The sequence below is a fragment of the Chlamydotis macqueenii genome, chromosome 1 (assembly GCF_036417535.1).
Source record: "Chlamydotis macqueenii isolate bChlMac1 chromosome 1, bChlMac1.mat, whole genome shotgun sequence".
In the NCBI taxonomy this organism is placed as follows: domain Eukaryota; kingdom Metazoa; phylum Chordata; class Aves; order Otidiformes; family Otididae; genus Chlamydotis; species Chlamydotis macqueenii.
The window spans coordinates 24,783,001-24,800,721 of record NC_141556.1 but is presented as its reverse complement, the minus strand read 5'-3'; the positions used below and the strand labels follow the sequence as shown (position 1 = coordinate 24,800,721).

The 17,721-nt window shown below is 36.6% G+C and overlaps 1 protein-coding gene across 5 annotated transcripts in view; it reads right to left on the bottom strand.

The window, feature by feature from the left end:
• The window catches only part of CADPS2 (calcium dependent secretion activator 2), a 317,678-nt gene that overhangs the window by 60,345 nt on the left and 239,612 nt on the right, over window positions 1–17,721 (bottom strand). For 4 of the 5 annotated variants that reach the window (XM_086747229.1, XM_086747251.1, XM_086747235.1 and 1 more), the window contains exon 17: window positions 4,750–4,853. In XM_086747229.1, the coding sequence (XP_086603355.1) occupies window positions 4,750–4,853 (104 nt within the window). Of the gene's footprint in view, window positions 1–4,749; window positions 4,854–16,336; window positions 16,355–17,721 lie in introns of all 5 variants that reach the window. The other variant, XM_086747222.1, reaches the window with a different exon arrangement.

Here is a 17,721-nt window from a genome sequence, read left to right as displayed (position 1 = left end):
TTCATGTTCTGTCTCATTTGGGGAAGATGAACAGGCCAAGTGAAAAATGTGAAAATATTTTACAAAGCCCTGCATAAAAAAGTAAGAAATCAAATCGATTACGCTGGGAAAAATTATATAATCAGAACAAAAATGTAACACAAAAAAAATCAAAAAAGGAATGTAAATCCCTGCAACTCTTTTTGCCAGAGAGCAAAGAAAAGAACGAAGGCGTCATCATTGAAAAATTACTGTATGTGCTTCTTTTGATTTAATTCAATTATACGGCTATAAGTAATCAGTAATTTTTTTTTTTTTCAAATAAACTCTTGTGAATATATTTTACAGGCATTTGTTAATCAGAAGTGATGGTTTTAATGTGAAATTTTATTCCTTGAAGTCTAAGGACTTCTAATAGAAACAGAGTGCTTTTGCATTCCTCTTTTTGCCTTAAAGATGTCGGCTTCTCCTGAGGAAGGTATCCAGTTTTCCTTCCACAATGCTATAAATACATCTTTAGAAATTCACTGATGTCTATATTAATTTTCAGTAACTTAACAACATGTTAGAATATACAGTTTTCTCTGGCAATAATTTAGATTCTTAGGTAATCCTAGTTTAAAAGAAGAGACCTGTGAAAAATAGTGCGTCAGCAAGTAAAGCCAGCTCTGCACTAAAGACTGCTTCACATACGACTCTTGTACCTTTTTACTGTCACTTAAATCTAGGCTTTGAAAGGTCAGTACTGAAGCTGAGTATTGGATCAGAGGGAGCTGTTTGATCCTGGAGTTAAAGATGAAGGTGAAGTGAGCTTATGAAATAGGATGAATATCGCACACTGCTAAGAGTGTTTAGTTCAGAGTTAATGAAAATACCTGACAGTGAGAAATACCTACACATACTAGATAAGAAAATGTCTTTGCTTTCAAACTTAGGCCCCTCATTTTGAATATCTCATTTTGAATATTTTTGAGTTACCAACACGGGACATACGTAGCTTGATTCATACAAGTGCTGAGTTCCCACAACTTCAAATGAAGTCATAGAAATCCTCCCTTGCATTTCTGAAACGCAGGTCCTAGGTAATGTAGAATTATGAACTCAGGCCTGAAAGGCATCAAATAGAACACAACTTCTGAAAAGTGCTGTTCAAATATTTTTTTTGGCATCCTGGACTTTCTGATGACTGCCTGTAATTCTTTTTGATGCAGATTAAATGGAGAAAAGATGAATTGGCAAGAGGTTTTAAAGAAATGCTGAGCATCCTCTGCTATTACTGAAAAGTACTTTGTATTTTGCAGTGTCAGGACTGAAGGATACTGAGGGGCACCATAGCGAAAAGGACAGGTGAGGCTTCAAAAATTTTGGCAGGAGTTTGAAATGGAGTTTTTTCCTCAAACTGGAAGAAGTTCCTCATTAGTAAATCCTGTTTAAATGGGAGCTCATTAAAGGATCAGACTCCTTACCTAGAAAATAACTAAATGCAAAGAAATAAAGAAAGAAGAAAATACATTTATACAGGCATTGGCAGGTGTCCCTTTTAGGCAAGCAAAACTCTTTTCAAAAAATATTGCCAAAAACTCAAAACAAACAAAGCAAAACTAATACCAGAAAACTAGCACTTTTTCTTTTCATCTTCTTCACTTTGCAAATGACACTTTGAACCCAGACAGCATCGGTGGACAAGGGACGAGCAACTGACATCATCTACCTGGACTTGTGCAAAGCTTTTGACACTGTCCCGCACGACATCCTTCTCTCTAAACTAGAGAGACATGGGTTTGATGGACAGACCACTCGGTGGATAAGGAGTTGGCTGGATGGCCGCACTCAGAGAGTGGTGGTCAACGGCTCGATGTCCAGGTGGAGACCGGTCACGAGTGGCGTCCCTCAGGGGTCCGTGCTGGGCCCGGCCCTGTTCAACATCTTTGTCGGTGACATGGACAGTGGGGTAGAGTGCACCCTCAGCAAGTTCGCTGATGACACCAAGTTGTGTGGTGCCGTCAACACGCTGGAAGGGAGGGATGCCATCCAGAGGGACCTTGACAGGCTGGAGAGGTGGGCCCATGCCAACCTCATGAAGTTCAACCAGGCCAAGTGCAAGGTCTTGCACCTGGGTCATGGCAATCCCAGGCACAAATATAGGCTGGGCGGGGAATGGATTGAGAGCAGCCCTGAGGAGAAGGACTTGGGAGTGCTGGTGGATGAGAAGCTTAACATGAGCAGGCAATGCGCCCTTGCGGCCCAGAAGGCCAACCGCATCCTGGGCTGCATCAAGAGGAGCGTGGCCAGCAGGTCGAGGGAGGTGATTCTGCCCCTCTACTCTGCCCTGGTGAGACCCCACCTGGAGTACTGTGTCCAGTTCTGGAGCCCCCAACACAAGGACATGGAGCAGTTGGAGATGGTCCAGAGGAGGGCCACAAAGATGATAAAAGGGCTGGAGCACCTCTCTTATGAGGACAGGCTGAGAGAGTTGGGGCTGTTCAGCCTGCAGAAGAGGAGGCTCCGGGGAGACCTGATAGCGGTCTTCCAGTACCTCAAGGGGGCCTACAAGAAAGATGGGGAGAGGCTGTTTAGTAGGGCCTGTTGCGATAGGACGAGAGGTAATGGTTTTAAAATAGAGGGGGGTAGATTTAGATTAGAAATTAGGAAAAAACTTTTTACGATGCGGGTTATAGAACACTGGAACAGGTTGCCCAGAAAGGTGCTGGAGGCCCCATCTCTGGAAGCGTTCAAGGCCAGGCTGGATGAGGCTCTGAGCAACCTGACCTAGTCAGGGATGTCCCTGCTTCTTGCAGGGGGGTTGGACTAGATGACCTTTGAAGGTCCCTTCCAACCCTAACCATTCTATGATTCTATGATTCTATTCTGACCCTTTCAAGAACTACCCATCATTGCTTAGGCAGCAAGGAAGAAGAATAGAAAAACAAATACTACAGCTAAGATAGTTGTTCAGTCATTATGGATCATATGAAAACAGGCTAAAGGCAATTTGAAATTGGTGACACACATTCTAAGAGAACAAAAACATTGACTGGATTAAAGGAAGACTGAAGCTCTTAGATTCTAGAAAGACACACAAATGTGGCAATACAACACTAGAAATCATCAAACCAATTTATGTTACACATTCAGTGCACAGTTCCATGCTATAAATGGTGAAAAATAACACTTAGTTCATCATGAATCACATACCTCTCTTCCCTTTGGGAATCCCAGAGATTTGGAAGTGTTATGAATTAAAAGAAAAAAAAAAAGCTAGTATTAAAAAATGTGATATACTACTTCAGAGATTACTGACCCTTTTTATCAACTGCACCATCAAACACTGAACATGTACTTAACATTGTGATGTGAAATCACCATGTTAATCTTCCATTTTGAGTAGGGAACGTAGACTTTTGTAATCTTTTTCTCAGATATATTTTAATACTGAAATTCTGCATGCTCTATAAATGTCAGTAAAACTGAACATTTTTAATACAAATGAAGGAAGGGGAAAGTAATCGTAAAATTATCTTTATTCTTTTCAAGCTGTCTCAGGTTAAATTGAAAATGTTTGCTGAATTTATTTTTCTGAAGGCACAAGCAACTTATTTGCCCTTCTGAAAAATACCATGTTTCTGACTGCAAATAAGTAGTATGGAAAGTAATCTTTGAACAGAGATGTTTAATCATACATGTATCACTTGCTCTGATTCTTCTGTGTTCTTTTCCACAGAAGTCTAATATTCTTACAGTAACACAGGTCCTCAAAAGACAAAGATAACAATATATACATTTTATTAAGTAATCATTACAGAGTAACACAGTGGCAACAGTATGTAGAACAGGACCTCCAGGGAACTAATTTCAAATCATTGAAACAGCTGTTTCTTCAGTATAAGATAAAACATCTATAACAAGTTCACACATGACAGATGTAAGCTAAAAACTAGAATCCATAGTGTGATACAAAACCAGATGTTTTGAATGATCATATTTATAACTATATATACTAAATCATGTTTATCCCTTTGCAATTTTTTCCTCAAAAATATTTATTGAGTTTTTTGAGAACATTTTAAAAAAATTTCCTGAACCTTAGAAAATTATATTTATTAATAAATGTTAATAATATATATAATTGTGTGTACCTGGTCAAGTTTATTTTTGTAATTCCTTGACATAAAAGGTGCTATACTTCTAAATATTCTAAATATTATGATTTCTGTATCATGAAGCAAAAGACTTGAGAGTAAGAAACATGAAATTGTTCTATTTTATTTCTTCTACCTTATAATGCCATTTTAAAAACTGCAAGTTTAAAAGCAGTACTTTTCCAATCAACAGAAGAGCAACATAATGTGATTATTATACCCTTCATTATTTTTGCGTTAAAATAAAGATCTATACAGCATGATCAAAACTAGCATTCAGTCATATTTTCTTTCGATTTTGAATGAGAGATAAAAAGTTGGAAGAAACAACTGTATGTGGCTAGGAATGTTTTCTGTACCATTTCACCACCACCAAAGACGCTTTCTCTATTTTATGCTCTTTAATTTTCATTTCTAAATCTACAGTTCATTCAAGCGAATTCAAGTAGAGTTTTATTTCACTTCACTTTTAATAAGCTTCAAGTCTCCTATTCCTCTGTAAATGTGAACTGCTTTAAACATATGTCAGAAAGTAAAGCTAAAATGTTTCTTGACAGAATTGCTTCGCATCAGGGGAGAAAAAAATCTAGGAACAAACCACTCTCTACAGCAAACGCAGTTACGGCCTCACCTCTGAATGATGTTCTTCATTTTGCTGCAATACTTCGATACAGAGTTCTGCAAGGTGAAGAACCTCTTCCAGTTTTCTAGCAGGTGTTGCTTGGTTCATGGTCTCTATGCGAATATAAAATGCAAACCAGAATTGCTTTAGTTACAAGTAAGTTTCAATAGCGAGAGAAAACGATGTCAGAAAGGAACGGGAATGGTGCAAAGTTACAATTTTCTGAAGTATAAGCAGTTTCACATGGTAAGGACAGTCAGTTAATACAGGTAAATGCAGCTGAATGTCCAGATCACTAGAGAGATAAAATATTTAATGCATGAAAGAGTCACTGATCATTATAAACATTATCTGATTTAATATGCGAGAATGAACAGGTGCATCAATGTATTAGATGCTCAACTTCTGCAACAAGCAAGTTCCAATTCTCTTCAAGGTCAGATACACAAAGACAGCAGACAGCAGAGACCGTTTTTGTTATTGTACCATCAGTACAATGCCGTTCTCGCTAGATGACTCATTACTGTCATCAGCAAGATTCATGCTTTTTGCAGCAGTCAAAAATTCCAAATGTTTCATCTAAATAAGACACTACATTTTAAGTGTATTTAAAAATAAGAAAAGTACAAACCACAGTAATTATTCAAATAACTCATTTATAATAACTAATTATTCAAATAACTAATTTTCTACCTGCTGTTCAGCAGTAAGAGTGAATCTGCATTCTTTTCAGTACCATAGTGAAATGCAGCACTTAAGGATGTTGTAACAGAATTGACACAAGCCTACTAAAAACTCCACATAAAAGAAAACAAGGACAAAGGCAAAAGTTACAAATGACATGAGGATCACTCATTCTACACAGCAGACTTTAAAAAGAAGGCAAACAACAAAGATAAACCAAATGTAACTAAAATTCTTACAGGGCAATTAAACTCAGTGTAGTTTTCAATTAAAAAAATTCATGGGACTAGATCCCAGGAAGAGGCATGGGATATAAGGGAAGAGACCAACTGAAATTTTTTACAATCATAGTTTAATCAGTCCAACAAATTAATTTGTCCAACTACGTAATTTATATTTTTAGGAATAACTTCAGTATTACCTATCTGAGCTTGTTTACGTAACAGCTCTTGTTCCTAAGTGTAAGCCATGGGATGGAAATGATTTTGTACAATATAATAATATATAAAGTATGGTCACATTAACCAGGTTTGCAGTGGGCTTATGAAGCTGATAATACAAGGTGAGTGAGGGTCTCAGGAATCCTATTTTCTCATTTTCTGTGCATGTTCCTGGATCATGTGAATAGCAAATCACATGAATATGCATCTTCATACACAGAAAATTTTGCAGACATTTATCTCCCACTTTATGCCTTCATCATGACATAGATCATTAGTAGAGTAATTAAAAAACTTGCATAATCTCCTTGGTGTCAGTAAGAATATCAAACTCCATGCACTAAATATTTTTAACACTTAACATTTCTGGCAAGTCAAAACAACATTTCAGACGTCTTAGAGGCAGGTGACCTTGTCCAGTTCTTCAGCACTAACACACTGATGCACAGTACCTTGATGAAATATATAGCTTTAATGCAATTTTTGAAGAAAATTGGATTCGAACCTCCAGCAAACATCTACTTAAAGGTGACTACAAAAACATTGTTTTCATGCAAAGAACAAAGCAGGCAAAGTAGTTACTGAAGCAACTGATTTTTTTTTTTTCAAATCTTATTAAAATAGACCACATAAGCAGACATGTTGAAATACTATGACTTCCAAAATCATAATCTAACATAAGAAAGAGTTATTGTACAAACACGGACAAAGCACAAAACACACACCAGGACACAAAACTACATTCGCGATGTCAAGATCATTAACACTGTACTGAATTTGCAAATTTGATACTGTGGTACAATTATATGAATACAACCACACCTATATTAATGTATTCTGTGAAGTGAGATTAGAAAGGATTGGTCCAGCCTTTATTATTTAGGTTATAGTACAAAGACTACTATTGGATTCAGACTTAAACAGTGGTTTCTATGCTTATTCTGGACTGAAATTGCTCCTTCCTCTAGTCGTCAGTCTCCTCCTTGTCTCCCTTAGTCTTAGGAATAAACCAGTGATATTAATACAGAGTACGATTGGCACGTCCGATTTTGGCATAAACAACTCATTTTATTACAAATTCAGCTTGATCTTCATAGACCTTGCCACTAACGAAGTAAAAAAAAATAATTGCATTCATAATTGCATTAATTCCTAACAAAACTAAATAAACTGTAAGCTACTCAAGAATTGCATCCTAGAAGGGCTCCTCTAAATTAATAAGAAAGTAATTCTAATAATTATATTGAATCTGTTGTTGCATTTTTGCATTAAGTTCACTTACTCGATACCTGGAATAAGCTCAAGATAGCCTAACAATGGCTATTGAACAGACATCTTTATCAGTAGGGAAAGCAGGAGAAAGACCATAGATTTCCTAGCTAACTGTGAGATTATCCTGAACCACCACTGTGACAAGATCATGACAAAGAGAAACACGGTCTCAGGGAGGTATTAATTCAATTGAGGAAGGCACTGAGGAAATGCAGTTCTGGTCATCTGTGCTGAAGTGATGAATTTTGATCAGAAATGGCATTGAACGGACAAGAATTCTGAATTTCAATCAGAAATGGCATTGAATGGAGAGTCTGGGGTTTTTTTGTGTGTTTGTTTGTTTAAAAGGCATAACAAGCCTAATAAAATGAAGGATGAAAGAGAGAACCAGAGGTGTTCCTATGCAGGCAATGTGGGAATACAGTGTTCCCACAGTGGGAACACTTGAGAAGGAGAAAACTTATTTATGATCACGGATGGCATAAAAATAAATCAGTCATGACAAATTATTTAAGACAGAAATTGCAAGGATTTCAGTCATTATGGGGGCTAATGTTCAGCAATAGTTTTTTCAATAGGATTAGTGTGTTTAGGAGGAAAAAGCTGACAAAACTGAAAATTTCCCTTTGAGGTGAGTATGGCAAGTTTATGAATGACATTTCACGGCAGAAATGACTAAAAATGGGGGACGGATTAGGCTCAATGAATTCCAGTTTCAAGTTTGCATGAAATTCCCCATGCTACTTACTATTTACTAGTCTACTCCAAAACTATCCATTACTTTCTAAAAACATGCAGATTACTCTTGATGCTTCATATCGCTTTTGACAACATATAAAAATCATTATTTTCCTGTAAGATTTATTGATAAGAAAAGGTGGTAGAGAATTGCAGTCATGCTGCACCCTTGGACAAATCTCTCTAATTTTGTTGTCATTTACTCATTCACGGAATAAATCAACACGTGTAGTTTCATTTGGATGGTATATGCTTCCCTACATTTTGCTTAGGCTTCGTCTAAAGCTTCCTTTTCCATCTGTACATTACCACATCAGCTAGTCTTTTTTCCTCTGTAACTAAGGACTTTTCGCTTTCCAAAATCTACTGAATATGTGTCACGGATAACCACCATTTACATGGGTGCCTAAACCAGTGACTATGAAGCAATTTGTGAGAAAAAGAACTAAATATTAACTTTTTTTAACTAAACAAGTGGTATATTTGAAGTATGAGTACCAATCAACTGTTATCTGGAAGTTTTAGAACCTCTAAAACATCTCAGTAAAATACCGTGCTTGTCTTTATAAGCATAAAAAAATACAGGAATGGAAATCTGTGCTGTCAGTTTTCATTATATTCATGAGATCTTTCTCCCCACAATTACTAAGAGTTGTTAAGATGTGTTTACACTGCTCAAACTAACAAGCTGCAGCAGGAGTCGAGTCAGTAAATATGCTGCTTGACATCTTTTAGAAAATAAACAGAAAAAGCCATCAATCACCTGTTTTCAGCTTCACATTCTGCCAAAAGGAAAAAGTAAGCCAGGCTTTGCAAATAACGGATGCTTTCTCAAGTATGCATTATCAGTGAGTCACACAGGTACCAAGAAGATATTGTTAAATGAGCTAAGTTAACAGAGTAAAATGCTACTGAAATGAAAAGGTGACTGCTTCATGGACTGACGAAGCCTAGGGCCACAAGGGACTGTCAGATCATCCCGTCCAACCTCCTGTGTCACACAGGTCAGAGAACTTCTCCCTGTTCCTCCTTTCTTGAGCCCATCAAGATGTCTAAAACCTAACAACGGTATGTCTAAAACCTAACTTAAGCTTGCTTTTCAGAAGTTCATCCTTGAAGACAAATGTACAGTTCACCCCTTTCTTTTTCTCCCCAGCATGTAAGCTGTTAAGCATGTGTGTCAGTCTCCCTGCCAGTCTCTCTGCTGTGGCACAGCACATATCCCTTACTGGTTTTCCCAGTCCAGTGTTTCATCCTTCCTCCTTTTCTTCGAACAAGCATATCCAGACCAAGACACTCAGGAGAGCCAACCTGTCTCCAGGCCAGAGGGTCTCCCACAGACAAACGGAAGGGATACTGGAAAAAAAGCAAGTATGCTGAGAGATCCCAAGCTCACAGCTCCTGTGGGCTTGCAGGTACCTTCACATCCGGACTGGAGACTTCTGTGGTGACGTCCAGCTCATTTTATGCCAAATTGCAAGAGGACATCCATTTTGCATTTTGATCCTTCATGTAAGACAATTGGCGTTTGTTTTAATTTTCATCAGCGCTGTTGGTCTGGTTGCTGGCAGCACGCAGCTGTTGCGCTACTTAACATTAATGTTACTGGCATTAGAGCCTGGAGAAAGTCAAGATGTCTGCTAACAGAGGTGTCTGATCATCAACTGATTCGTTTCTATGCATGTGCCAGAATCAGACCCACAAAGGGGCAGATAGTGTGATGACTATTGGCTGTCAAACTCCTTCCAGGATGCTCTTGCACACACAGCAGTGCACGGCCGGAGCAAGATTTGGAGTTTCTGAAGGAATATTGCCTGTCTGGATATTGTGCAGAGGGACCTAAATCTTACGTACTTCTTTCCAAATCCAATTCTAGTGCATGGAGCCTAAATGAGCTACCCTTTATTCTATAATCGGTCTCTTGACGAGAAATCTGACTGATTCACTCCAAATAGGAGCCTGAGAGTGAACTCGTATTGACGCAGAGGGGATGACAGGGAAGCCCTGTAGCAAAGCGGGACATAATATCATTTGATAATACACATACATCATAATTCAAGCTGCATGGAGCCATCTCTGCTCCAGTTGGGCCCAATAATTTGGGCTTTATGACATGAGAAACCAGCAAGATTGCTTCTAGACTTGTATCAAAGGCAGTACAAACATCAATAAGCTGGAGCTAATATACACTACTAGACCTGAACTGACTCTGCAGAGTTAATCTGCAACTGGGATAATCCACTCACAGATAATTTCAATTTGACTGTGGTGGATTTTCTTGCAAATTCTCACAGAATTAATTCTACATGAAAAAGTAAGGAGTTGACATCTGGGAGGACATCTGATTAAAAAAATATTCTAGTCCTTTATAAATAACAGAACTTAGCCTTAATTATGAAGTTGAAACCAGTCTTTCCATAATTGCTTTCTAAGAATTCTACAGGATTTTAAATTCTAGGGGCAACAACAACAACCAAAAAATTAATTACCATTATCACCTATGTACAGAGAGATTATGAGATTTGTACAAAGTTAGAGTTCACATCTCCTAGACTATAACTTATCATTTTATAAAGTAGATTACACTGTCATGTTTTCATTCTTTTTAAAATTTATCATAGTATTCAATGGAATTACCTTAATGGAACAATCACGGGTTGGTTTTGGTGTGTTCTGTTTTGGTTTTTTTTAATATTTTTCTTTTCATAAAACAGAATCTTGGCTTATGGAAAAAATTGAAATAACAAATCTGAAAAGGTAAAAGAAGAAAAAAGGCAGAGACGAAAAGAAATATAAATTTTTAATTGCTGATCAAAGGCACTTAATTCATGATTCTTTGTGTTCTGGTTTTAGCAACACAGTTGACATTTTCTTCCTTTCTCTCACTTCTAATTTGTCTTAAAAAGGGGAAAGAACTAATGTTCTCAGCACTTTCTGTTCCTGTGAAATAAAACTGAAGGGCTCCATGAATGAAGAGACTTGAATAACTGACATACTAGACTGAGAGAAAACTGGCACTTTAAAGTGCAGACTTAGTAAGAAGTGTTTTTAAAAAATCTAATAATTTTAAGAGTCTAAATTTTAGGAGGTTACTGAAAGATGACAACAACAAATCTAATGCTGTCAGGTAAAGGAGGAGGGAAAAGCATTGTTGACAATTATTAACTTTAAAGCAATTTTTGAAGAAATGACTAATTGAGGACAGAAAATGAACAGAAAAAAAGAATAAAATGTAATAGATTTGTAAAGGTAGGTCACACTGGACTTGTGCAGCAGCTTTCCTTGATAGGATATTTTCTTATAAAAGGAATTCAGTAGATCTCATCTATTCTGACTTTAATAAAGCATTTGATACTGTGTCTCACGGGAAAGCTACCAGTTAAGCTGAAGAAAATAAGGATTAAAAAATAAACTATGTGTTGGATAAAGAAGCTGCCTCAAGAGAAAGGCAAAAGTTAGTGTTGAGAAAGAGCAAAAAAGGTTTCTTGAAGAATTCCTTGAAGATCCATCTTAGAGCTGAGCTTCCTTAATATTTTCACCAATGACCTCAGAAGAAATATTACGAGCGCACTCATAACAATGTTGTAAAACAGTGGCAAAGGACATGTCAAAATGCATTAACAAGAATTGGATAATTCCAAAGAATGGGAGAGAGAAATAAAATTTAATACTTTAAGAAGTGCAATACATTTTGACACATGAACACCAATAAACATTCGCTATAAACTAGGAACTTGTCAGCTGGAAATGGTCAAAACTCTGAACACTGGGTTGAAATAACTTTTCACAGAACGACTGTGTGCCACGAGCATGATATAGACATCAAAAGACAAGTGTTCCTTGAATATATTAGATTAAGCATTTCTGGTATAATACTATAATACTATAATACTATAATACTACTAGTACTGTGCAAGGCATCTTAAGGGGATGACTTTGCACAGTTGTTGTTACTAATGTTCAAGAAGGTGGAATTCAAACTTTAATACGGAAAGGCTCCTAAGATGATAAAAATGAAGAACAGGAGGCTAAAACTCTGACACAAGGTGATGAAAGTCTAGATTGCTTGAGCATAAAACAATTGTCTAAAAATGCATCATAGGGCGAGGAGGAATTGAAGATGACGAAATACTAATGAAGTATTCCTTCTTCACTAGGGATATAGGACAGGGTTAGCACGCTAAAAACTAGGAACTAATTTGACTGTAAGGTGATTCCTACACCTACAGAGCAAACAGGACTTGAAATGGCCTTCACATGGGTGAAGTAGGGGCAGACAAGGGGGAGTGCATTGACAATGACTGACTCAGTCCAGCTCTTAAGAGGGTGGGTCTGCTTACAAAGGAGTATCAGGACGTAGACTTAACACTCCAGTGGTTCTTTCCCAGACCTCTGCTCCAAAATTGAAATTAGGGATATTTGCCCATATCCTCTTCTTTCTGTTTAGTTGCACAGAGACCAAGAAGGTGCTATGCCGCTGTGCAACTCATTCGTTTTTGTTTGTTCAGTGAAATGAACATGCATGGAGAGCTTTAATCAAGTCCTCTCCAGGTACAATGACTCTCTCCACTTGCCTTCTCAATTTCAATAATGTTTGTAGTGTTCTTCTTTTTAAGTCAGATAGATCCTTCTGAGCCTTGAGGGCATTTACATACTACCCTTCCTTTAGAAACTTGTATGTAATGAGTACGTTAACGAGCAATGTCCTTTAAAAACCAGCAAACTGTTGAGTTGCTCCTGACCTTCTATTGTATGGAGTTAACAGTCGTTCCGCCTTTGGCAGCCTGTCTGATAGAAAGAAATATTGGGATGACAACTGTGATTTGTCTTTGAGCAATTGCACACTACACAGTAACTATTTGCTCCAATTTTAATCAAATTTATTCTCATTCCTTTAATTGGAAATGATTGGCAGAAGGAGCCCTGTATATCCAGTTACTACAGACTTTTAAAAATAATGAGTTAAAAGACAATTACGTAATAATTCAAATCTTTACAGTCTGTCTATTGCCTTAGAAATGAATATCTACAGACAACGACAGATCCTGCCCTGTTCCCTTCACAGCTATTTACCACTTTAATCCCTAACCCGGTCCCTTTGTTTCTCCACAGCAAGGTAATGCCCTTGTGCTGAAAAATGTATTAGATGTGCGTTTCTATCACTTCTCTTCAGCAATGACAGCAGCACTAGCCGAGTCCATTACTCCTCAGCCATTCAGATTTGAAATAAATTCTTCTACGAAGAAACAGAGAAAGTATTTCATTACTCTCTGTGTGTGTTAACGGATGTGTACAAAATATAAGTAAAAAATATGAATTCTGTATAAGGATGGCCACCTTTTTTAAGGGGAGAAAACAGGTTAGAGGGCACACAAATTTTTATAAGCTGCTAATTGGAAGCTATACAAAATGCATCTGAAGAATGCTATTTGTCTCTGCCCTCAGCATCTAGCAGGTCCAGTTGTGTTCAACATTTTCTACAGGAAGACTTAACTCAAGTTAAATACTGAATAAGACAGGAAAATACACCATACACAAAATGATCTAAAAATTACTTTCAGGTGGCAAAGTCTCAAAGGCAGCACGTGCCAAAATGAAAATGGTTTATACTTAAAAAGAGATTTTCACATATTGATGCTGTGATCATCTCCTTGACAAATTATAAACCCTTGCTGCAAGGTACAAGGGCATTATATGAGAGTCCTTAGACATAGTTCAAAATTATAACAGTAGGTTTGCTGCTGTTCTTCTCATAATGGCAATTACACTGACTGAACAGATTAGCTACTCTATGAGAATTTCAGCTGAACATGTTGTAAGGAATGACATGCTGAACCCTGTATAATTGTCATTGCAAATGTAATTTTTATTGAAAAAAAGCTGTTCTATATTCATAATAGTACAATGACATGGGAGTGCTAAATAAAATGTCATTCTGACTGCAAACAAATCCTGTTGATGCAAGTGCTGCTTATACCACTGTGTCTGCCATTAAGAAAGTAAGCACCGTCTTCTGGGAAAGCATTCAGTCTTGTTCAATTGAGACTGAAAATGAGAGCACTTGGGGAATAGACCTGGGAACCTGGCAACCACACTGAAAAAGGATTCTCGCAACAAAAAGAATTTGCATGTTCACCTCTGTATTACCTAACAAGGACACTCCTGCAATTCAAGATTCTCTATACAGTATCTAGTGCCCAGGTTAAAGGGTAAATAATAGTTATCAAGAAATAGGTTTTCCTTATTTTCTACAATAATGCAATATATGACATTAGGGCTTAGCGTAACATCCATCAAGCTCATGACAAAATCTGTAGGAGTTTAGCTAGTGACACCAACAGGAGCAGGATTTTAGCCAGGCTAAAATATAATTTTATTGGGATTCCTTTCAGCTGCTTCATCTCTTGCATCAGAGAAATGGGTTCTGGTGAAACACAGTCTGTTTACTTCTTTCCATAAAACGAATTTTTCTGAGTTGTCTGATTAATTTTCAGATGCATTTTTAGTCAGAAGCAGAATTTAATTACACAATTAAATTATAAAGACAGCCTATAAACCTCTAGCGTCACCTACCTCACCCAGTGAATTTCCATTTATTCACTGTATGTGATAGGCTTTCCTCTCATCTATTTTCTAATACAGTTATTTGCCAGGTCATGTAAGGGACAGCTTTGCTATCCTATCTCAAGAACATGGCAATAGTTTCTTTCAAAGCATGCATAAACCTAATATAAAATGACTGAAATCAGGTACATTCTTTTTTTTTTTTTTTCACCCTGTGCTTGTATCCATATGACATCTGTGTGTAAGAGTCTATATTTCTGACATAATAAGCCCAAGAAAAAGCAAGGATAACAAGCATGTGGCACAAGGAAGATTTGTACTTGAGGTGATACACATGATATAAAAGTGTACAGTTGAGGTTTTAGAGTGCAGAGGTCCAAGGACACAAACTCTAAAATTATTTTTCTCATTTCTGAAATTAATTTTAATTTTTTTTCTAAATTTCTAATTTGAAGAGATATTTTCTTCAATATCTACATGTGTAAAAATACTAAGTGGAATATTTGCGCTATCTACCTTTAGGTATCTTACCTAGTAGGGGAACTGTCTTAGGGTGCATTTGTATTTGATGGTGTGAGATAGGTCCTTTCTCAGAGAAATTGTTTAAGGAGCCTCCAAGTTCTCTGAATCACCTGCTTAAGGAACCTCTCCCTGTTGATCAGAGAGGATCAGGAGATCATCTATTCATAACAACTCATCCTAACAGGCGGTGGTATGAATACCCATACCACCCGTGCATCATCTTCTCTCTTTTTTTAACAATTCCATACAGACCTCTTCTGTTTCCAGGGCATTTAAAGCTTTCAAATGAAAATCAGTGGAAGTTTTGGGAACCAATGGAATTTTTTGAATCTTCAGTTTTGAACACAGACTTTAAAAAACGTAGTTCTTATAATTTGGTAGTGGTTTTTTGCTGGTTTACTGGCTAAACAAGATGTTCCTCCAAAACTGGACCATCTTGCTCCCTTCAAGACCCTCACTGGCAAGGAGCTGCATTTTCAACTACTTTCATGCAACTTTTGTAGTCATCACCCCAGTCCAGTCTGTCTTTCCAGATGCAAAATTATTTCATCCTGAGAATGCTTCCAACTCAATGCCCCTTTCCACAACCGTGGTTGACACTATTTGTGGAAACCCCACACAGCATTATGATCAAGTTTCCATTGAGTCTGTATGTACATCTTTAAAAAAGGTAAGACAAAGTAGTGTGCACATCTATTTCATAGTATATATATGCAGAATCCTGCATACTTCTATGCAGTCAATACTACTCAGCCACAAATACTACTTCAGCTACGCTCTTTTTATGATCACTTTTAAATACTGGGATACAAGCACTCAAAATCCTCTCTGCACTATTGGAGAATATACACCATATCAGCTTCATGAAATTAGGAACACAAAGAACTACCATCCTCCCAACCTTCATCTGTAACTAGAAAAATAAACATATCACTAAACAAAGCCATATCAGAGAAACGTAAAACCAGCTTTACAAAATCAGTTTCTTCATCAATAAATCCAGCAGACCCTCTAAGAAACAGATGCCATTTTTGCTGATGACTCTGAAATCACATTTCTCTAAATACCCAAACTGATCTTGAATTTAACAGCCAAACTTTTCTGCATCACTTAGTTACACCTCCTTCATAAAAACTACAGTTGCATGATACTCCAAAATATACAATTATCTAAATTGCTAATAAATATCCACATCACAGTTAAGTATCAGTGTAAATGAAGAATGCATGGACTATACTACATCAAAATTATTTTTAACGTTTGCACAGGTTTTGTTTGATATCTTTATATTGCTGAAATCAACAAAAATAATAAAACAACAGACACAACACAGTACATCTATAATACATGCAGACATGCACACAAATAGTAATCACCTGAGTCCTTTTCTGCTGCTGCTAAATATGAAACAACAAAAAAAGAGAAGAAAAACATCATTACAGAAGTATAACTATTTCAATTTAATTAGAGAAGAATAAATACCAAATAAAGAATTAAAGTATTCTTAAAATCTTGAGCACAGCAGTGAGAATCCTGACAATCAGCTCACATAAGTGATAGGTTTTGTCAGCTGAGGGAGAAACTGTACCTGTTTTTCGGTAGTATATTTATATTTACTAGTCCTATATAGTCTATATTTTGGGCTACTGGCTGAGTCTGCATTTATTATTTAAAACATAAATAATAGTAAAAGAATATAAGAAAGTAAGACTATAAGAATATTATTTTTGTTAGAGTCTTCTTTGCATTTCTACTTTTTAGGTAGTTACTATTGGTCTATAGCTGATGATACCATGCAACAGTTTCATTTTGACTGACTGATATAATGTTAACTGAAGAAATATTCAAAGAATAGGCTAAAAATCCTCAAATGTAGCTGTACGTACAGCTACATACGTAGCTGTGTGACAGCTGCATTTGAGGATCAGTAATGTTGAAAAGATACTGATTATATTACTTCTTTAGGCAACTGGAGGAGTAATCAATTAATGCAAACACTAACATGAATTACTTTCAAGAGAAGAATGTAATTTCAGTGCATGGATACAATTATGTTCCCAAAACCTAAAGAAGCAGAATGGAACCTATTGTTGAAAACTATTACATTTATATTGGTAAAAATGCAGGATATTTGTAATGACCAGAGTATAGAAAGAGGTCTCATTGCTACTGAAAATCAATCTGTTTAATTTTCTGATGTTATGCTGAAGCCCTTCACTTTCAAATAGTACTCTACTTTATTCTCAGAGAAGTACTCAATCTATTTCTCATTCAGGTGCTAGACTTACATATGTAATTATCTGTTGTGCTTTGGGTTTACAATTACATTCATGTAAAACTACTTACAGAAATCCAGTTGTGTTTCAACCAAAAGACAATTTCCAGTTTACTGCAATGTTAACAGTGCGCATATTTTGAAGTGCAAAATTTGCTACTTGAAGTGGAACTGCCACAATTCGCTAGGATACAGTTAAATCTTGAGCAAAGATGTATTGACATCACTATAACAATTTTTTCCAATCCAATCTAGTGTCAGTGAGTTTAGATATCTTTTGCATGCTTTTGCATACACTTTTAAGTGTTTCTATTTTTATACCCATTATTTCAACAGGTTTGTTAAAAGACTGAAATACTGCACATTAAAAAATCCCCTTTACGAATACAGAATGACAAAACCTAAGGAAAATAGTTATTTTTGCTTTTTTTTTGGTTTTCCAGAATAGATTTAATATTCATCCTTCTTTCTTTAACACAACATGAT